General features: G+C 38.0%; 1 protein-coding gene across 1 annotated transcript in view; it reads right to left on the reverse strand.

The window, feature by feature from the left end:
* Positions 1-20,900, reverse strand: part of LOC150097464 (33 kDa inner dynein arm light chain, axonemal-like) — a 78,827-nt gene that overhangs the window by 51,631 nt on the left and 6,296 nt on the right. Inside the window, exons 2-3 of the mRNA XM_090406927.1 lie at positions 18,757-18,893; positions 12,598-12,767 (exon numbers count right to left, since the gene is read on the reverse strand). Coding sequence (XP_090263053.1) covers positions 12,598-12,767; positions 18,757-18,893 — 307 coding nt within the window. The remainder of the gene's footprint in view (positions 1-12,597; positions 12,768-18,756; positions 18,894-20,900) is intronic.

Genomic DNA, 20,900 nt, shown 5'->3' on the forward strand with positions numbered 1-20,900 from the left:
TACAGTGATTCTGCTGGACCTTGCTAAGGCCTTTGACAGGATACCACATGGAATTCTAATCAGTAAATTGCAGCATATGGGAATGGACATAGGGTTGGTGAGATGGATAGGAGGGTGGTTGACGGAGAGATGTCAGAGAGTGGTTTACTCAGGAGTAGAGTCCACAAGACGGCCTGTGACTAGTGGTGTACCACAAGGATCTGTTCTTGGACCACTGCTGTTTAATTTGTTCATAAATGATATAGGAAAGGATCTGAGAGGAACAGTTCATTTGTTTGCGGATGATGCGAAGTTGGGTAGGGCAATAGTGAATGCAGATGACGTCAAAATTTTGCAGGATGATTTGGATAGATTGGAGGTCTGGGCTAGGGAGAATGGATGTCAATTTAATGTGGCAAAATGTAAGGTTATGCATTTTGGGGTGAAAAGATGGGAGGCAGTTTACTGCATTGGTGGAACCGTGCTCCAGGAAATTGATGAGGCACGAGATTTAGGAGTGTTGGTGGATAAGGAATTGAAATTTAGGGGACACATTGCAAAAGTGACCAAATCAGCTCATCAAATCACTTGGTTGCTGAAGAATACGTTGACAAGCAGAGACAAGCAGGTTATTGTTCCTCTGTATCGAGCCTTGATAAGACCTCATCTCGACTACTGTGCTCAGATTTGGTCACCTAGGTTTCTTCTTGATGGGGAGGAGGTGGAGAGGATCCAGAGGCAAGTGACCAAGATGATAGCAGGTCTGTGGAATGAACCGTATGAGAACAGGTTGAGGATTTGTGGGTTGCAAAAATTGGTTGATAGGCGGAGGAGGGGAGATATGATTGAGACATTCAAATTACTGAAGGGTTTCTATAAAATTAATTCAGAAGATATTTTTGAGAACAGGGCTGGTTGTGGGAGGACTAGAGGACATCCATGGAAACTGGGCAAAAGTGTGGTTAGTAAAGGTGTTAGAGCTGGGTTCTTTACTTTTAGAGTAGTGAATGAGTGGAATGCGCTCCCTGAGTCTGTGGTGGATGCTGTGACAGTGAATGAGTTTAAGGCGAGGTATGATAGATACTGTATGAATGTCGAATAGTTGTGATGAAAATGATTTGGGGCCTCCCTCGATGAGTCTAATGACTCCCTGGAGTTGCCCGTAATAATAATAATAATAATAATAATAACAAGAACAGAGAATTTGATATATGCCAAGCAAGGATAGATGCATGTCTATTCTTGCAATTAGAGGTGATAATATAGTGGGAAATGGTTCATTTGTGGCTGTCTGTTGTGAGACAGAGGCTAATAGGCCAAAATATATTGTTGGTTGCTGCTATAGACCTGGGGATCCAGAAGAAGAAGTGGATTACATACAACGGCAGATTAGTGCAGGGCGATGAGTGCTGGGCAAGCAATCTATGGGAGACTTCAACTATGGGTATATAGATTGGAAGGAGGGAAGGGAACAGCAAAATGGAAATGCTACTAACAGATAATTACCTGAAACAATGCATGATGGAGGGGGACTAGGGATTTGAGAGCATTAGAAGATCTATAATTAATAGTAGCAACTCTGCCTTTAATTGGGGCAAGTGGCCATGCAGTCTTGTTCTGGTAGGTTGCTCACCTTTTTTTTTTTAGTCAAGAAAGAGTTTATGTTGAACTGGCAATTATGACAAACTGAGGTGGCAATTTGGAGCAGTGTCATGGCATGAAAAGTTACATGAAATGAATGCCATTAGTGCATGGGAAGTGGTCAGGAGAATAAACCAAGTATGATTAAAGTGAATGAGTAGCAATATAAAGGAGGAGCTGCAAAATAAGAAAGCATTGTGTAAGCAATATAAACAAAAAGGTGATCTGCATGCTCATGAGCAATATAAAGCAAAAGAAGGGTGCCTAGTATGGTAAGGAAGGCTAAAGCAGAATTTGAGAAAATTAGCTAATTTTCTCAAATTCTGCTTAGCTAATTTTTGGTAATTTCCTACTGATGGTAGGAAAGTTACAAAAGCAGAATAAATAGTTCAGTTATTACATGATCACTTTGCAAAGGTACACTGATGTCCAAACGCTAAGGACAAACTATATTTTTACTTGTATATGAAAAAAAAATTCATGACTACAGTCAAATGTGGACATAAGTTTATTGCTGACACTAATAAATTATATTACACAAGAAATGTGTAATAAATTTCATCATCATCAAATTCCTGCAGTGTACCCTCAAGGGGTGTACAGGATATGATAGTACTACATGAAATACATCATTACTACCTATCTACAATTTTCCTCCAAATCAGTCTGTTACTTGCCAAGACTCCAACATTATCAGATCTTATATTTCTATTGTCTAAGGCACTTTGTACCATATCAATCCACCTATTTCTCGGTCTTCCTCTGGGCTGTTTTCCTGCCAACTTGGCAAAGAACACTTGATTTGCTAATCTTTCCTCACCCATTCTGTTCAAGTGACCATACCACCTGAGATTAGCTCTGCTAATGCATTCCTGGATGCTGACAATGTCAAATTCTTTCCTAATATCCTCGTTTTTAATATGATATTGCCATTGTTGCCATCTGTTCATGCCTCCAATTTTTCTGAGGACTCTCATATCTGCAGTCGCTAGTCTTTGGTCAAGTGTTTTACTTCTGACCCAGCTCTCAGATCCATAAGTTAAAACTGGTTTGAACATTGTTTGTATACAGCTAATTTAGTGCTCTGATTAATTTCTCTCTTATTCCATATGAATTTATTCAATTGACTTCCTACCATGCCAGCTTTGTTGATTCTGTTGTCTATTTCCATATTTAATTTACCATCTTCACTAAAAATCTTGCTTAAGTAGCTGAAATGTTTTACTTGTTCTACAGGTTCTCTGTTCACAACACAGTTGACATTTTCAATGATTCTGCCTATTTTCATTGTCTTTGTCTTTTTATTGCTGACCTTCATACCAAATCTATTACAACAGTCATTCAATGTAGTCAGGAAGTCTTGCAGACTTGTAGCAGATTTATTTAGAAGTATAACATTGTCCGCATAAAGAAAGGAGCTGACATTAACATCTCCAATTTTGATATCATGTTTAATACTACTTTCCTTCATAATGTAAATCATATAGATTATGAATTAAATCTGGTGTTAAATCTCACACCAGATTTAACATTAAACCATCTTCCTGTACTTCCTTCAATTCTAACTGCAGACTTACAACTCAAATAAAGACTAAGTATTGATTGATATAATGACCCATTAACACCATATAACTGTACCGTATTAAATAGCTTCTCTCTCTTGGCACCTTGTCATGTGCCTTTTCCAGATTGACAAAACTTAAATACAGATCTTGGTTATATTCCCATGACTTCTCAACTATTCGTCATAAAGATCTGATCCTGACATCCTGTATTTGGCCTGAATCCAGCTTGTTCTTCACCAAGCTTTTCTTCCACAATTCTTCTCAATCGTTTCTCAAGTATACTTGCATAAATCTTACCAGGAACACTCAGTAGGAAAATACCTCTGTAATTATCACATTCAGTTTTATTCCCCTTTTTGTATATGCTATGAGAGCTATTCCAATCATTGGGAATTTGTCCCTCTGTCCAGGCCTTCTGAAGTATGCAGTGCAGTGCAGCCACTGTAAGATTTTTATACCACCATACATCTGCATTTTTGGTCAAATATACTCCTGCTGCCTTTCCACATTTCAAGCCTTTGATGGCTTTTTCTACTTCAAGTATGTATATGCATTCCTGACTGTATGCCTGTTGAGTGTTTTTTTACCACTGTGCTATCACTGCTTGTTTTTTTTTTTGAAGTAATTACTTCATACTTCAAGGAAATCTTCATCTCCCATTTTCATGTCACCTTTATCATCTCTAACTCCTTTTGCAGCACTCTTTCCTCCATTTCTAAGCTTCTTCAACAACCTCCAGAATATTTTGCCTTTTAATAAATAAATAAAAAAAATAAATTTCTTGATATTTATTTTCTATGTTCTTACCAAAGTCCTCTTATGACATTAGTTTAGCCAGTGTTACAGAGTGTTTTGCTTTCTTACATTGTTTTCAGATTTGGTCCCCAGGATTTGAAGAGATAAATTAACTGTAGAGAGGACACAGAGGAAGATAACAAAGACAGTTTCAGGATTGTGCAATGTTAGTTATGAGGATCGGCTGAGGGAATGTGAACTGCAGAGTTTGGTGGATAGAAGAAGGAGAGGTGATATGATTGAGACTTTTAAATTGTTGAGAGGTGGTTACTGGGTTGACACTGGGGAGTTCTTTCGCTTGGTTGAACAGCAGGAAGGAATGATGATGAGGGGCCATCCCTGGAAGTTAAAGTTACGAAAGGAAACTGTGAGCAAGAGGGTGAGGAGTGGTTTCTTTGCATGAAGGGTGGTTGATCTGTGGAATGCATTGCCTGATAGAGTGGTGAGAGCGAGAACGGTCAATGAATTTAAGGAGTGGTATGATAGATTTTGTGTTTCCTGGGAGGAACCTCCCACGAGGAGTCTTTTGACTCCTTGAAGGCCTAAATAATAATAATAATAATTTGTTTCTATATTCTCTAAGACTGACTTATTTACCAGGAATTTTTGATATGCTTTCTTCTTTTACTTCACTGCCTCTTTAACTTCTTGTGTCCACCATGGGGTTCTGAGTTTTCTATCCTCACCACATGCATCTCTGGCTGAATCAATCAGCGTTTTCTTTAGGGCATGTTGCTGAATCTCCAAGGTTTGGTTCCTGTTCTCAAACTCTTTCATTTTTACTTCAATAATCTTAGTCTACAGTTCATATCTGAGAGCTGCTCGCTTTTATTCCCTTTAAAACTTTCTTAGATGTTATTCTTTTCAATATGAAATTCAATTTTATCCTGATCAAGACTAAATAGCGATCACTTCCAATTTCAAATCCTCTATACACTCTGGTGTCCTGTCCAGGAAGAAAACATCACTATCAACAATAACATAGTCAATGAGACTTTTCTTATTCCTTCCCCCTTCTCTCCATGTGAATTTGTGCACATTTTTATGTTGAAACGTGGTGTTAGTAATAACCAGTCCATGTCCTGAGCAGAAATCCAACAGATATTTGCCATTATTATTAGCTTTGCTCTTTTCTCCAAATATTTCCATATATTTTTTTATGTCTGACAATCATTTCCTACTCTGCTATTTAGATCTCCAACAAGGACCAACTTTTCATTTTTCATTGTGTCAGTTGCTTTCTGTAACGCCTCAAAAAATTCTTCCACTTCTACCTTAGTAGAACCTTCTGTGGGACCATAGGTACAAATCAGTCTCATTGTCCAGTTCCCCATTCTCATATCTGCCCACATAACTCTACTTGAGACTGCCTGCCTTTCAAGAAGATTAGCCTCGTATTCAGTGTTGAATACTATGGCTACTCCTTCTTTTCCTTGATTGTCATTGCCTGAATATAACATTCTGTATTTATTGCTCAGAAATTTCTCACCAGTTTTTATCTTTTTTGTTTCAGTCACCCATATTATATCGATTTCGTACTTATCTAATACCTCAGCTATTTCCATTTCCTTGCCATTCAGGCTTCTTATGTTGATATTACTGATTTTTAACTCTGGTGATGTTGAGTTGGAGTTGTTTTCAGAATTGTTCCAGTAACTTTTCGTCGTTCGCCGTGGTTCCCTGGTGAAAACAACGGGGGCTTGTTTACCCTGGCGACACCCCAACCGGCATGAAATTTTGTCATGTTGTACCATACTTTCGTATTTTGGTTTAAGCCAATAAGAATACAATTTGGTCGGCTAAATCCCAAATTGCCAGTCCATCCTCGTTCATTCAGTATCCAGGAAGATACTCAACAGGGTGCACCATGAGAAGGTGAGGATTGGACACTAGGTCAGAAGTCCTGGTCGGTTCTCCACATTCCTTTAAAGGCTATGTGGAGGTCTGCTCTCAGTTGTACAGCTTTGACCCTTAAGCATCCCATTATAAATTTCATACATATTAAATTACAATACAATTCTGGCCAAAGTTACAAATTTTCTAAGAGTGTAGTTATGAAATTAATGTACAGTGCTTATAGAAAACTATGTGGAGAGAGACATTTCAGTATGAAATATGTCCACCTAATTGCAATTCACCTCTTGCAACATCGTACCATGTTAAGCACCAAGCGGTTCGGTGGGACAGGTTCTTGAGGCAAACTGGCTCACTCCTGTCTTCAGAGCAAAGATCAGGCCTTGTTTATTTTCTGGAAGAGAATTTCAATCAGTAATACATCTTCCTATTTTGTCCCAAACATGTTCTATGGGTTTGACAGCATGCTGGTCATTTCATTCAATTACTATCCTTGGCCTTCAGAAGTATCTCCATGGCTCATGTATGATGTGATAAAGATCAGACAGTTAGTAAATCAGGTAAAGAAATATTCAGAGGAGGTTGTCTGCATGGCTAGCCTAGTGGCTATGTGCTTTGCAACCATATGTTTGTGGAAGGAGTGTCCTAAGTATGATTCCCATCAATGACGTGAGGAGCTTAAGGATCTTCCTCAGCCACAGCCAAGTTAGCAGGTCTTGGCCGTGGACAGGAGGGTTTTCTCCCCCCAAGTTTATCTGGGGTTTTTCATCCTGCAAGTAGGCAAACTGTCCACGTGAACACACACGGATACAGTCAGGAATACTTAAGACAATCCCTCCAGCCACAGGTCTAAATTTCCAGCTATGCCGGTCCTCAGCCGGATAAAAATAGGGGGGATTGAGGTGGTGCCGTACCTCGCCATAAAAGGGGCTCACGGCCGTTGAATCACCATACAAAACTAAATGAAATGAAATGAAAAGAGGAGGTTTGCTTTATACATTAACAAAATCTGTGCAATCTCAAACCATACCTTGTCAGCATCTGATTGACTGAGATTCCTGCATGAGCTACACATTAATGCATTTGCAATCATGGCCTCCTTAACTCACACACTATCTTTACTTTCCACTCTTTTCCTTTTGCTACTTCTAATAACTTCTTTATATCTTTTCTCATCAAATGATGGTGATGGAATAGATGGTGGGGATAGTATGCATAGGCAAATAGAAGAAATGAGTGGAAGGAGGGCAATTATTATGGGCGATTTCAATTATGGTAACATTGACTGGAAGGAGGAGAGGACACATGGGAGGAAGGAATTGGATTTTATGTGGTTATTAAGGGACAACTATCTGTGACAGCATGTAATGGAAAATATTAGAGAGGCAGAGAGTGCTTCACCTAGTAATTGCATCTGAGAATGTGGCTGTAACAAACATGACCATTTTGCCACCAATTGGTGAGAGTGATCATAAGGTCATGACTTGGGAGGTGGCTAAAGGAGTGAAATTTACAATTCAGACAGGCTACATGTGGAATTACTGGGGTGGTAAGTATGACAAGCTTAGGAGTGTGATTGGCTCAGTGCCATGGCATGTAAAACTGCAAGGGCTGGATGTTGATAGTGCATGGGAGGTGGTTAAGACGTGTTAGTGAGGGAGCCTGCTCTGCCTTTGCATCGAGTTGCCTTGGTGTGCTACTACCAAGTGGTCACTTACGCTTGGATTCGCCGATAGTTCGTCGGCATGAAATGCTTAGATCATAGTTTTCGATCTTAGAGTTGCGCATACTGGCTGAAAAACAATAAGGGATTTTTATCCCCTTAATTTATCAACTTCGCCAGAAAAATAGCCGTTTGGCTTTTCATCTTAGTTATAATATGTTATAATATAATATAGTGGCACACCTTTCTGGCATTCGTATAGCGAAGGTATATAAGTTCTTTTCACTTAAACTTTGATATCATTTAGGTCTAGCTACTCACTGATGAGACCTCAAAAAAGGTTGAAACCGGTCTGGGTAGTGACCTCTCCTCATAATGTAAAGCAGTATTACATCTCATAGGAGCTGCGTGTTTTTACATTATGAGAAAATATCAAGAATAGTGAGGGATCTTGCTCCACCTTTGCATCGAGTTGCCTTGGTGTGGTACTGCCAAGGGGTCACTTATGCTTGGGTTCGTCGGCATGAAATGCTTATATCGTAGTTTTCGATCTTAGAGTTTCGCATACTTAAAAAACAATAAGGGATTTTTATCCCTTTAATTTATCAACTTTGCCAGAAAAATAGCTGTCTGGCTTTTCATCTTAGTTTTTTCAATATGTTGCAAGTAAAAGGAAAAATGTTCATGGCAGAATGATTTTAAAAACTGCTGAGGGTAGGGAGGTAACTGAATCAGTCGATATAGTGGAATTACTGAGCGAGCACTTTGCAAGAGTATATCATCCAGGTGGTGACATTGCAGGAATTGAAGAACCAACAGCTTATACTGGAATTATGATGAATGAAGTAGAGGTAAATAGTCTATTACAGAACCTCAATACATCTGTGGGATTGGATGGTATACCAGCTCGTGTCGTACGTAAAGCGGCTAAAGAATTGTCAGTGCCCTTGACCATTTTGTTTAATTTAAGCTTCGGGTCTGGGTTAGTCCCAAGGGGGTGGCAAGAGGGGAAAATAGTTCTGCTGCAAAAAGGTGGTTCAAAGGCTGCTGTTGAAAATTACCAGCCAATCAGCATAACAGGAATCGTTATCAAGGTCTTGGAGAATATAGTCAAGAGGAAAATACAAGATTGGATAGATGAAAATGGGATACTGTATCGAGGACAGCATGGTTTTGTGAAGGGTAGGTCATGCCTCAGTAACTTGCTCACGTATTATAACACAGTGACGGCTGAACTGGATAAGGGTAATGGGTTTACAGTGAGTCTAACTGGACCTTGCTAAGGCCTTTAACAGGATACCACATGGAATTGTAATCAGTAAAATGCAGCATATGGGGATGGATATAGGGTTGGTGAGATGGATAGGAGGGCGGCTGATGGAGAGATATCAGAGAGTAATTTATTCAGGAGTAGAGTCCACAAGACGGCCTATGACTAGTGGTGTGCCACAAGGATCTGTTCTTGGACCACTGCTGTTTAATTTGTTCATTAATGATATAGGAAAGGATCTGAGAGGAACAGTTCATTTGTTTGCGGATGATGCGAAGTTGGGTAGGGCAATAGTGAATGCAGATGATGTCAAAATTTTGCAGGATGATATTTGGATAGATTGGAGGTCTGGGCTAAGGAGAATGGATGTCAATTTAATGTGGCAAAATGTAAGGTTATACATTTTGGGGTGAAAAGATTAGCAGCAGTTTACTACATTCATGGAACTGTACTCCAGGAAATTGATGAGGCACAAGATTTAGGAGTGTTGGTGGATAAGGAGTTGAGGTTTAGGGGGCACATTGCAAAAGCGGCCAAATCAGCTCAACAAATCACTTGGTTGCTGAAGAATACGTTGATAAGCAGAGCCGAGCATGTTATTATTCCTCTGTATCCAGCCTTGATAAGACCACATCTAGACTACTGTGCCCAGATTTGGTCACCTAGGTTTCTTCTTGATGGGGAGGAGGTTGAGAGGATCCATAGGCCTGTGGAATGAATCTTATGAGAACAGGTTGAGGATTTGTGGGTTGCAAAAATTGGTTGATAGGCAGAGGAGAGAAGATATGATTGAAACATTCAAATTACTGAAGCGTTTCTATAAAATTAATTCAGAAGATATTTTTGAGAACAGGGCTGGTTGTGGGAGGATTAGGGGGACATCCATGGAAGCTGGACAAAAGTGTGGTTAGTAAGGGTGTTAGAGCTGGGTTCTTTACTTTTAGAGTGGTGAATGAGTGGAATGGGCTGCCAGAGTCTGTGGTGGATGCTGTGACAGTGAATGAGTTTAAGGCAAGGTATGATAGATACTGTATGAATGTCGAATAGTTGTGATGAACATGATTTGGAGCCTCCCTCAATGAGTCTAGGGACTCCCTGGAGTTGCCCATAATAATAATAATAATAATAATAATAATAATAAAATCATTTGTACCTGCAAAAATGATCAACTCTTTCATTTTACCTTTCTCTATTCTAATAGCTTCACTAAAATCACTAATCTTCATCATGCTCTTATCTTATCATGGAATCTCTATACAAAATTCTCTGTTTACGGTCCCTTTCGCACTTAGTCAAGTATTCCTTTCTCTTCTTAGCATTACTACTCACCAGATGTTTCTAATTTCTCAAATTCATACTTTTGTCATATACAGGACTCTATATAGGTCTGCATAAGCATGCTATTCCTCTTTCTCATTACAAGTAACTCTACATTCTCCAATCATCCATGCTATTATTCTTGAACTGATCACATAACTATTACCCATTATCACTCTCTCATAACTTTCCAAGCCTCCATAGCTGAGATGGTTTCAATGATGCACTTTATTATTATTGCACAGTCACCTCCATGGAGTCTAAGCCTCATCATGGGAGACTCAAACTATCAACACAATATCTATTATACCTCTCCTTGAAACTATTAACAGACAAAGTTCTCACAAATGACTAAGGCAACCCATTCGACTCATTCACCACTCTCCAAGTGAAAAATCTAGTCCTCACACCCTTGCTGACCACATTCTTAACCAACTTCCAGAACAAGAGGTCATCTTGTTCTTCCCTTAAGCTAAGTGCTAAAATATTTTCCTTCCATCAATCCTAGAAAATCCTCATAATCTGATTTTTCCTTTCTTGCCATGCTGGTCACCTTTCTCACTGTTCATGAGCTTGCTGGTCACCTTTCACTTTATTATTATTATTACTTGACACCTCCAAAGAGTCCCAGACTCATCAAGGGAGTACACTTACTCTAAAACTCTCCATCTCCACCACTCAGTCCTCTAACTATACCGAATCAAATTACCTACACCAATGGCATCTACTGTATTTAGTAGTATAGTATTTTCACAGACAATCACAAACATCCATTCCCACAGCAGGATTCAAACCCTCAGCTTTTTGGCCGGAGAGCTGATATGCTAACCACTTAGCCAACCAGGACGGCATGGTCACTTTCACCATTTCATTATCATCCATTTCGTATGGTGATTCAAAGGTTAGCCCTTTCACAGCGAGGTATGACACCACTTCAATTTCCCCTATTTTTATCTGGGCTCGGGACCGGCATAGCTGGCAATTCAGACCTATGGCTGGAGGGATTGTCTTAAGTATTCATGACTGTATCCGTGTGTGTTCACGGGGCCAGTTTGCCTGCTTGCGGGATGAAAAATCCCAGATAAACTGGGGGAAAAACCCTGCTGTCCATACTCAAGACCGGCTAACTTGGTTATGGCTGAGGAATATCCTTAAGCTTCTCACATTGTTGGCAGGAATCAAACCTACGACACTCCTTCCCCAGGCATATGGTTGCGAAGCACATAGCCACTAGGCTAACCGTGCGGACACTTTCATCATGTCATCCATCTAACTCCTACCCGATTAACCCTCCTTAACCTAGGTATACAATTTAATATTGCTTCCTCTAGATGACCCTTAACTATATTCCATGCACTATTAATATCCTTATTCTACAGTGTCTTATTATTATCGTTATCCAGGCCTCCAGGAAGTCAAAAGACTCATCGTGGGAGGTCATTTTTAGGAAACACAAAGTTTATCATACCACTACTTGAACCCATTGACCGTTCCTGCTCTAACCATTCTCTCAGGCAATGCATTCCATGGTTCAACCACCCTCCATGCAAAGAAACCACTCTTCACCTTCTTGCTCACAGCCTCCGTTTGTAACTTCCAAGGATGGCCTCTTGTCATCACTCCTTCCCGCTGACCATGGTAGAGATTTAAGCTTTTTCCTAAGCATGTCATAATCACCTGCCTTGTAGTTCCACAAATACCCCTTCTTGATAGAATATTCCTCATGTTTTACAATTTCCCAAGTCAAGACTGCATGGTCACTTTCACCAACTGGAGGCAATGTTGTCACCTTGGTTATGGATAACTCTTCTTAGCCTATGATCTAGTCCAATAGTTTTCCACCCCTAGTACTCTCCATGACATGCTGTCTTATGTAGTTATCTCTCAACAGGTGTATAAATTCTATTTCCTTCCTGTCATGTGATCTTGTCTTCCTTCCAGTCTATTATATCTCCATAGTTGAAGTCCCCATAATAATCATTCGACCTGTACTCATTGTACTAATTTGGTGATGAATCTTCTGGATCATCTGTGGAACTTCCTGTCCTATAGCAACAACCAACTGTATATTTTGTCCTTCTGGCCTTAATCTCACACCAGATTGCTTCAAATGAACAGCCACCCTCCTGCCTGTCTCCTATTCATTTTGGATGCTATCATCATCGGTACTCCTACCCTCAACCTAACTATGATAGCTTCATTTCTTAAACAGTTTCATTAATGAAAACTAAATAACACTGATATATAAATGGAAAGCAACATACTTTAAAGGCCTTTTTATCATGTTGAGAAATAATTATTTCTACTTTTTGAATTATTTTCCACCACAGATGTAAGCTAATCTCAGGATAAAATGATGGAACTATCAACAAAATCTTCACAATAACTTATTTTGTATTTCTTTCATCCTATAGTCTCATTTGATCATTTTCCATTTAATAAAGATTTGCTTATTTTGTAATGAAAATCAAGTATATATAAAAATTAAAAAAAAAAAACAAGGAGGGGATTACCAAAACACTGGTCGTATAATTCACGTCTAATAGGACATATTCCCATTTCTCGAGCTTGCCGCTGCCTAAGTAGAGTATCAAGTTGTTCCTGAAGATTGACAACATCCATTCTGGTAGCTGGTGTGCGGGATACATGCTGCACCCATAACTGACCACTTTCTTCGTATTCCCTATTGAGTGAATAAAACAATTTTATTGTTCTTTAAATTTATATATATATATATATATATATATATATTAGGGTTACCAAGTAATTTTATAAACTTGGTTATTTACTCCTAATCCCAAGTAAGCAAACAGTTAAGTTTGCGCCTGAAACGTAGTTCAAGTCTAAAGGTGGTGCAACACCAGGGCAACTCATTATAAAGGTGGGTAAAGCTCTGATCACTATTCTTAGTATTTTCCATAATGTAAAGCACATCTCACTAAGAGATGTATACTGCAATACATTATGGGTGGGGTCACTATCCAGACCGGTTTTAATCTTTTTTGAGGTCTCCTCAGTGAGCAGCTAGACCCTAAATACCAAGGTTTTAGTAATACAGAGCCTTATCAACTTTACCTATGCAGGTTGCTAAAAGGTGTTTTTATTTTGAATAATCTCTGGAGGAGATATAGATGTAAATAAATTTTTTACCTTGGGAATAATGTATATTGGGGCTACCGTTTAATTTATTATTTGGTAATCCTAATATACATTATTCCCGAGGTAAAAAAATTTATTTAAACACACACACACACACATATATATATATATATATTAAAATCAAAAAATCAAAATCAGCTAACACCTTTTATTCCCTTATAGGGTGTAGTAGGTCATTTTAGCCAATCTAACTTTTGGAGATTGAACTTGGGGCAGTCTCCACCAGTAGCCAATCAGAGATAGCTGGTCCAAGACTATCACTAATTATAAGTGACATCTGATGAAGAGATGATTGACATTTGTTTCCATTTCATGTTCCCTAACACAATATGTTACTGTCTCAAATAGCGTGAGTTCTATGATCGATTTTCAGGAAGATAAACCCACTTGCTCATGACAGAGATTAACTAACTCTGGTACCAGTTGAAGAAAGGCTTAGAAAAAAATCCCCCTAGCCAACGACTATACTAGAACTCAAGTCTTCCTTTGGGTGGCCAAGCACAGAGAATGCAAACATCATTTCTACTGAGCCATACACATATATTTATTTAGATTTATATGTGTAGAAATTTTTAAATCTCCATGCCAGGGCAGTATAGGCACTGCGGAACTGCAGCACCCCCAATTTTTCTCGATATATAAATATATTTATTAATTTATTTATATTTGCTTGTAATATTTAATTTTATCATCACCAATCCTATACAATTCTTTTATTTTGTATAAAAAATAATAAAAATCCATCTTGCATAACTTAGGAGGGCAAAGGACGCTAGCAGTACTGTGTTTACCACAGTTCATATTACTATACGCGTAATCATATGCACGTCATAGTGAGATGTGAGCTATTAGCGTAATGCGGCACTGTCCATTGCGCAGTTACACTGTTGTTTAAATGCAGTTTGCACCAGTAGTAGAGTGTTCGTAGTGCTTATCGTGTTTACTCTGTCTCTTTAAATATTTGGACATTACAATTAAAGAGATAACATTTGTTATAGTTTTTATTTTAGAACATTATTGGGCTTATGATAATGGATTTTATTTTTAAGTAATTTTGAATTATACTAAACTGTATAATTTTATTGATAATAAACGATATTTTTTCATGAAACAAAACCGAAGAATATATTTTATTTTAAAGTAATTTTAAGTAATTACGCTAATAGCTCGTATCTCACTATGATGTGCACATGACTGCACACATAGTAATATGACACTGTGGTAAACACAGTACTGCTAGTGTCCTTCGCCCTCCTAAGTGCTACAAGATGGATTTTTATTATTTTTTATACAAAATAAATAACATAACTGATGAATTAACAAAGAGAATGTGTCAGTTACACATCAAAAATGTGAAGTAGCATGTCAAAACTGCTCTAAAGTACTAATGTCATTTTTATATATGTTTAAAACACAGTAGTTATGGCACACTGTTTGAGAAAGAACAATGAACCATTAAACAAGAAGTGGTTTGATTTGATTTCTTTTCTATTTTTCTATTTTTGTATTCAGTATTTCTTTGTTATCAATGGTGAGTGCAGCGAATAAACTCAATGAGTAAGGTTAAGCCCATCAGATTTATTCAGATGAGCAATGCCACAAGATTTCACAGCTTTCTTTATGCAACTACTCAATAACAAAATAGCTTTTAAATAGGACTTTAATCTTTTTCCAAAGAATTCTATGTTTGGAGGAGATGAGTTCGGCAAGTCCAGATTATTCTGGCTCATGGAATTTAATACAGTCTAGATGATGTCTAATATTTCTGTGCTACAGCACAGAAATATTTGATTCTCAGTATGGAGCACGTTTGTTTCACTCAAATTCCCTCATATTATACTTGTCACCTTTCAAATCTACTTGCACCTGCCAAAATGATCAACACTTTCACTTTACCTTTCAGCAACTTAATAGTTTTGCTAACATCATTAATTTTTGCACCTGGAAAACATGATTTCATCATACTTTCATCAAATATTTCTCTTTTCATGGAGTCTCTTTACAAAATTCTGTCCATACTCTCCCTTTTTTTTTTGTTTTTGCTGATTTCAGCAGGAAAAGAAGAGTATAGACATTCCTTTATCTTTCCTTGCAACTTTTTCAGCTACAATTCACCAGATGTTTCCAGAATCTAGAATCTCTCAAGCTCACAGTTCATCCTATAAGGAACTCCACATAAGCGTGCTATTTCTCTCTCTCTCTCATTACAAGTAACTCTTCATTCTCTATATCAGGGGTCGGCAAATGGGGGCATGCGGCCCAAACATGCATTTTTGGCAGCCTGCAAAAGGTTAACCATACTTCCATGGCACATGGCCCTGTATGCTGAATTATGTAAATAATACATTTTATAAAGGCGTTAGCTGATTTTCTTTCTTTTTTTTTTTTTTTACATTTTATAATATGAATAATAAATTAAAAATAATTTTATACCTATACTTCGTGATATCACTGTGCAAATTGGTGCGAGTCAACCGAGTGAGTGGGGATAACCAGGCGACTTCATCCGATGAAAACAGAGATTTTGGTTCACGTTTTCAGTCGCGTTCCCTGGTCCATATTTTAATATAATTCAATAACATCAACTATTATTTTCAGAGGATATATATTTCTAAAAAATAATTTCAAAAATGGGTTCAAGAAAACATAAAATTGCAGATGAAAGAAGAAGGTTTAATGATGAATGGAACAGCAAGCACTTCTTTATTGAAAATGAGGATAATCCCCTTTGTCTTATCTGTCATAAGACTGTTGCTGTTATAAAAGAATATATCAGACATCATTACGAGAATATCGTACTTTATATCGTAATCTCAAACTTTAAATATTTCTGTGTTTTTTAAGATTGATATAATAAAATGATAACTTAAAAAGTTTTTTTTTTCCTCACTATTTTCTCTTAATTTTTAAAATAAATTTAAAAAATAAATTATTATTTTTTAAAATAATATTAAAAATAATTGTTAAAAATAAAAGTTGAATGTGGCCCGCAAGTCTGTAATGGTTGAAATACTCCAATAAAGTGTTCATTGAACAATTCCACTATGTCCTCTGCATCAGTCACTCTATTCCCATTTTTATCCCACAATATCATTCTTCCACAGTCATTTCTCCTCTTACTGGCCACATAGCTAAAAAATTCCCTAGGATTTTCTTGGATCTTAGGGCCAATCTCCTCTCATATTCCAGTTTCGCTTTCCTTACCACACTAGCCACTCTTCTGGCCTGTGTCTTATATTCTTCATGCATCTGCTCTTCACCAGTCTCTTTATATCTCTTCCATAGCCTCTTTTTCACATGCAGCTCCTGTTTAATATTGTCTGTCATCCACTTTACACCAAATTGTGTTCTCTTCTTCACTTGTGGAATACAGCTTACTATTACTGCTAACAAATATCCCTTCACAATTTCCCAAGCACTAATGATATCCCGTCCTTCCAATTCCTCCCTCCATGAAACTTCCCCAAGTTGATGTCTAAGACTATTATAATCACCTGTCTTATAATTCCACATATGTTCCCTTCTCTTTGATACTCCTGCATGTCTATTCATCTTCCAAGTGAAAACCACATGGTCACTCTCTCCAACTGGTGGGAAAGATGTCATCTCAGTTATTATCAACTCTTCTCTGATGCTATGATCAAATCCAAAACTCTTGAACCTCTTGCTACCTCTATTACATGTTGCCTAAGACATTTGTCCCTCAAGAATTCTAGAAATTCCATTCCCCTATTGCTACATGCATCTTCCTCTCTCCAATTTATACTACTGTAGTTAAAATCTCCCATAACAATCATTCTTGCACTTGCCAAACTTAACTGTCTAAACATCTCCTAGTCCCCATCCTCTGTGCTCCTGGGTCTGTAGCAATACCCCACTAAATATCCTGTCTTGCCCACCTCTACCTCACACCATATGCTCTAAAAATCATTTGTCTCACTGCCTTCCAAAGCCTCCACTCTTAGAGGACATAGGTCGTCACTTATCATAAGCAGTACCCCACCACCACCACCACGCTTTCCCCTCTATCCTGTCGAAAAATGCTGTACCCAGTGACTTCTATTCCTGTTATTATATCCTCTTCTGTCAACCACGTCTCAGTAATCGCAATAATTTTTGGCCAGGCTGATGCTATCTGCACCACCAATTCCTCTCCCTTATTCCACATACTCCTGGCATTAGTATAAAGCATATAAATGCCATTGTTTCTATACCCAGCATTATCCCCTCTAGACTCCACTGGACTCGATGTTACCTGATGTCGTCTCCCTTCTACCAAGTATCCATTCCCACAAGAGGCCACCCCTGCTATCATCCTACCTGGGACACACTGACTCGTTCAGAACAGCAATCTCTCCAGATGCCTACGTCCTTCCTCATTCAAATGTAAGCCGTCTCTCGCATACAATTCCTCTCTTTCCTCAAACGCACTCCAAGCATCCACATATACCAGTCCTCTTTTGTCACACATTCTCGCTATTATGCCATTCAATATCACCGCTCTTCTGCTCAGCTCATCATTATCATACCTAGGCAACACGCGCACTATTTTTCCTCTCTCTGTGTCTTCTTCCGTACAGCCTCAAGCAAAAATCTCATATCTCTCGCTGCCCGACTTACATTACCACTGAAGTCATTTGTTCCTACCATCACAATCATCTCATCCACCTTTTCACCTCTCTTAATTGCCATAGCCACCCTTTCTATTGTTCCTCCTGGCAAACACTCCTCACACATCCTATCTTGAACACCACGGATCATTGAGTTGCCATACATTATACCTCTTACCATTCCCTCTCTCCTATTGTTTCCATTCTCTCCTCTTCTTTCATTCCCGTAGATCTCTCTCATTCCCTCTCCTCTACTGCTATTCTCTCTTCTAGCATTCCCATACCTCTCTCTCCTACTACTGTTTCCATTCTCTCCTCTTCTAGCACTCCCATGCATCTCTCTCATTCCCTCTCTCCTACTGTTTCCATTTTCTCCAATTTTAGCACTTCCATATCCATTTCTCATTCCATCTCTCTCCTACTGTTTCCATCCTCTCCTCTTCTAGCACTTCGATATCTCTCTCTCATTCCGTCTCTTCTACTGTTTCCATCCTCTTGTCTGCTAGCATTCCCATACCTCTCTCATTCCCTCTCTTCTACTGTTTAAATGGTTACTTTCTCTCTCTTATTCCTATTCTCTCACTCTCATTTATGTAATAAAGGTACACAATGCATTACCCTATTCCAAAATTACAACCTATTTGAGAAGGAGGAATTAACTTCGCATATAATTAGAAATTATTAAATTTCTAATAAGCAAAGAAGTTAATACCAGGATTGATCACAAGCTTGAATAAACTAAGGAAATGCTGATATTAAATTAAATGTTATAATGTTATATTGGAGGTGTCAGGAATAATAATAATAATAATAATAATAGTCCTTTCCTCAACACAATTCATTTTTTTCTGATTCAGCTACTGATCCACAAATTACAGTAAGTTGCTTGTTTCAATAACCTACCTTGGAGGAAGAATGGCATCAAGGATCTCCTCAGTCTGTTGCTTTAATCTTTGATCAAGGGATGGCAGCCTTGCTGAAGACTCACTAGGTGATCGTCTATCAACAGTGGGCATAACCTGAAGGCGCATGGACTTGACCTAAAATAATAACAGGCATTTAAGATACTGAATCATTATGGGACCATTATAAAACTTAGAATTATATATTAAGAAATGTAAGATTTTTATTAAAATTTTTATTAATAAAAATTTATTCATTTTTATTAACATTTATTAGTATTATTTTCATCACACTTCCATGGAGTCAAAAACAACTCATTGCGGAAGGTCTCGTCATAACCATTAAATCATCGAGTCATTAGCATATTTGCTCTCCTGACATCAGGCTGCGGGTTCGAATCCTGCAATGGGCATGGATGTTTGTGATTATCTGTGAAAATACTAGTGGTGGTGGCAGGCAGTAGATGGCGTTGGTGTAGTTTTTGGTTTGAGTAGTGGAGACAGAGAGTTGTAGAGTCCCTTGATTAGTCTTTGGACTCCTTGGAGGTGTCATATAATGTTTTTTTTTGCATGGAGAGTGGTGGGGTGCAAAAAGCCTATTCCTTGTTCTCTTTTGCTCACATCATCTAGAGATGGCCCTAGAGACTCTAGAATTTATCCACTGGAAGCTGCAAATTGCAGTTCCTTAATCTTGATTCACATTCAACATTCCAGAGACCAGAAATCCCTTAGTCAATCTTCTCCAGACCCTTTCCAATCTCTCTTCACCTTTTTGAAAAATAGTGAGCTGTGCGCAATAATGCATATGTGGACTGATCAAAGCATTACACAATGAAATCATAATCTCTTTACTTATAGATATCAGTGACCTCAGCATCATTGCCATAATCTGTTGTTATGCACCCTGACAATTTTAGCAATGTCTCTCCTGAATTTAGGTCTTTATCCACCGATACCCTCAGAACCTTTATCTCTTCCATTTCCTATAAGTTATTCACACCACCAATTATATACCTTGCATCCCATCTTTGCTCCCAGATTTTAAGAACTTACATTTTGCAGCAGTTAACTGACAAACCCACCACCTGCCTCTCCCTCTCTTTTTTTTAAGTCCCTCTTGTAAAATGACATCTACTCTATCCCACAGTTCTTTCCAGTTTTGCATCATCTACAAACAACTACATATCATCATTCAAACATTTCTCCATATCATTAACATACAAGTTAAACAACAATGATCCTAAAACAGAAACCAGACTCTTGAGTTATTAACATTTATAACTCAAAATTTAATTATCAAAATTTATCAAAAGACATCACAAAATCAAAATATACCATTATGTGCATCTCTCCCTCTTGTCCAATGCATTTTCCACCTTATTAAGATAAGTAAGGAGACTGCTAAAATGTAACCACCTTTTAGCAAACCCATGCTGTCCATTCAAAAAAAAAAAAAAAAAAATGCTGCTGTTATCAACCCAATTCTGAATCATGGTCTATGCTAACTTCTCCAACAGCTTAATCATAACTTCAAGAGACACAGACTGGCCTATAATTTAAGCCTTAGTCCTATCATCTTCCTCATAAAGTGGAATAATTTTGTCCTATTACTACTTGACGGTGAGTTAGCTGATCTCATAATAGCAGGGTTTTTTCTCCCAGAAACTCGAGTTTTCAATCCCGCATACAGACAAATTGGCCCCTCAGAACACACGCAATTTTCAGACAAAAAATACTTGTGGTGGTTGTGGGTGGTAGATGGTGCTGATGTAGTTGATTGGTAGTAGCGGTTTGGTAGTGGAGACGAGGAGTTATACAGTGGGTGTCCTCCTGTGATAAGTCTTGGGACTCCTTGGAGGTGTCACGAATAACAATAATACTTCTTTTGGACTTGGCCTAACATAACATTATACATGTTAAACGAATACAACAAAGCTATTAAAATTTTTATTAAAATAACAGAATTATTAATAAACTAAATTAAAACATACCAAATTAAATTTTTAAAAGAGTATAACAAAAATATATTTTTTGTTAAAAACAGCATAAATTTTTTATACCTTTTTTGACAAAAAATGAGGTCTCAGTACTCACTTCATCAGAACCATCCCAAATAATACTCTCATGCAGATATCATCAGCAAAA

This window comes from Typopeltis vanoorti, chromosome 17, assembly GCF_054136105.1.
Source record: "Typopeltis vanoorti isolate ZY-2024b chromosome 17, IOZ_Tvanoo_1.0, whole genome shotgun sequence".
Taxonomy (NCBI): Eukaryota; Metazoa; Arthropoda; class Arachnida; order Uropygi; family Thelyphonidae; genus Typopeltis; species Typopeltis vanoorti.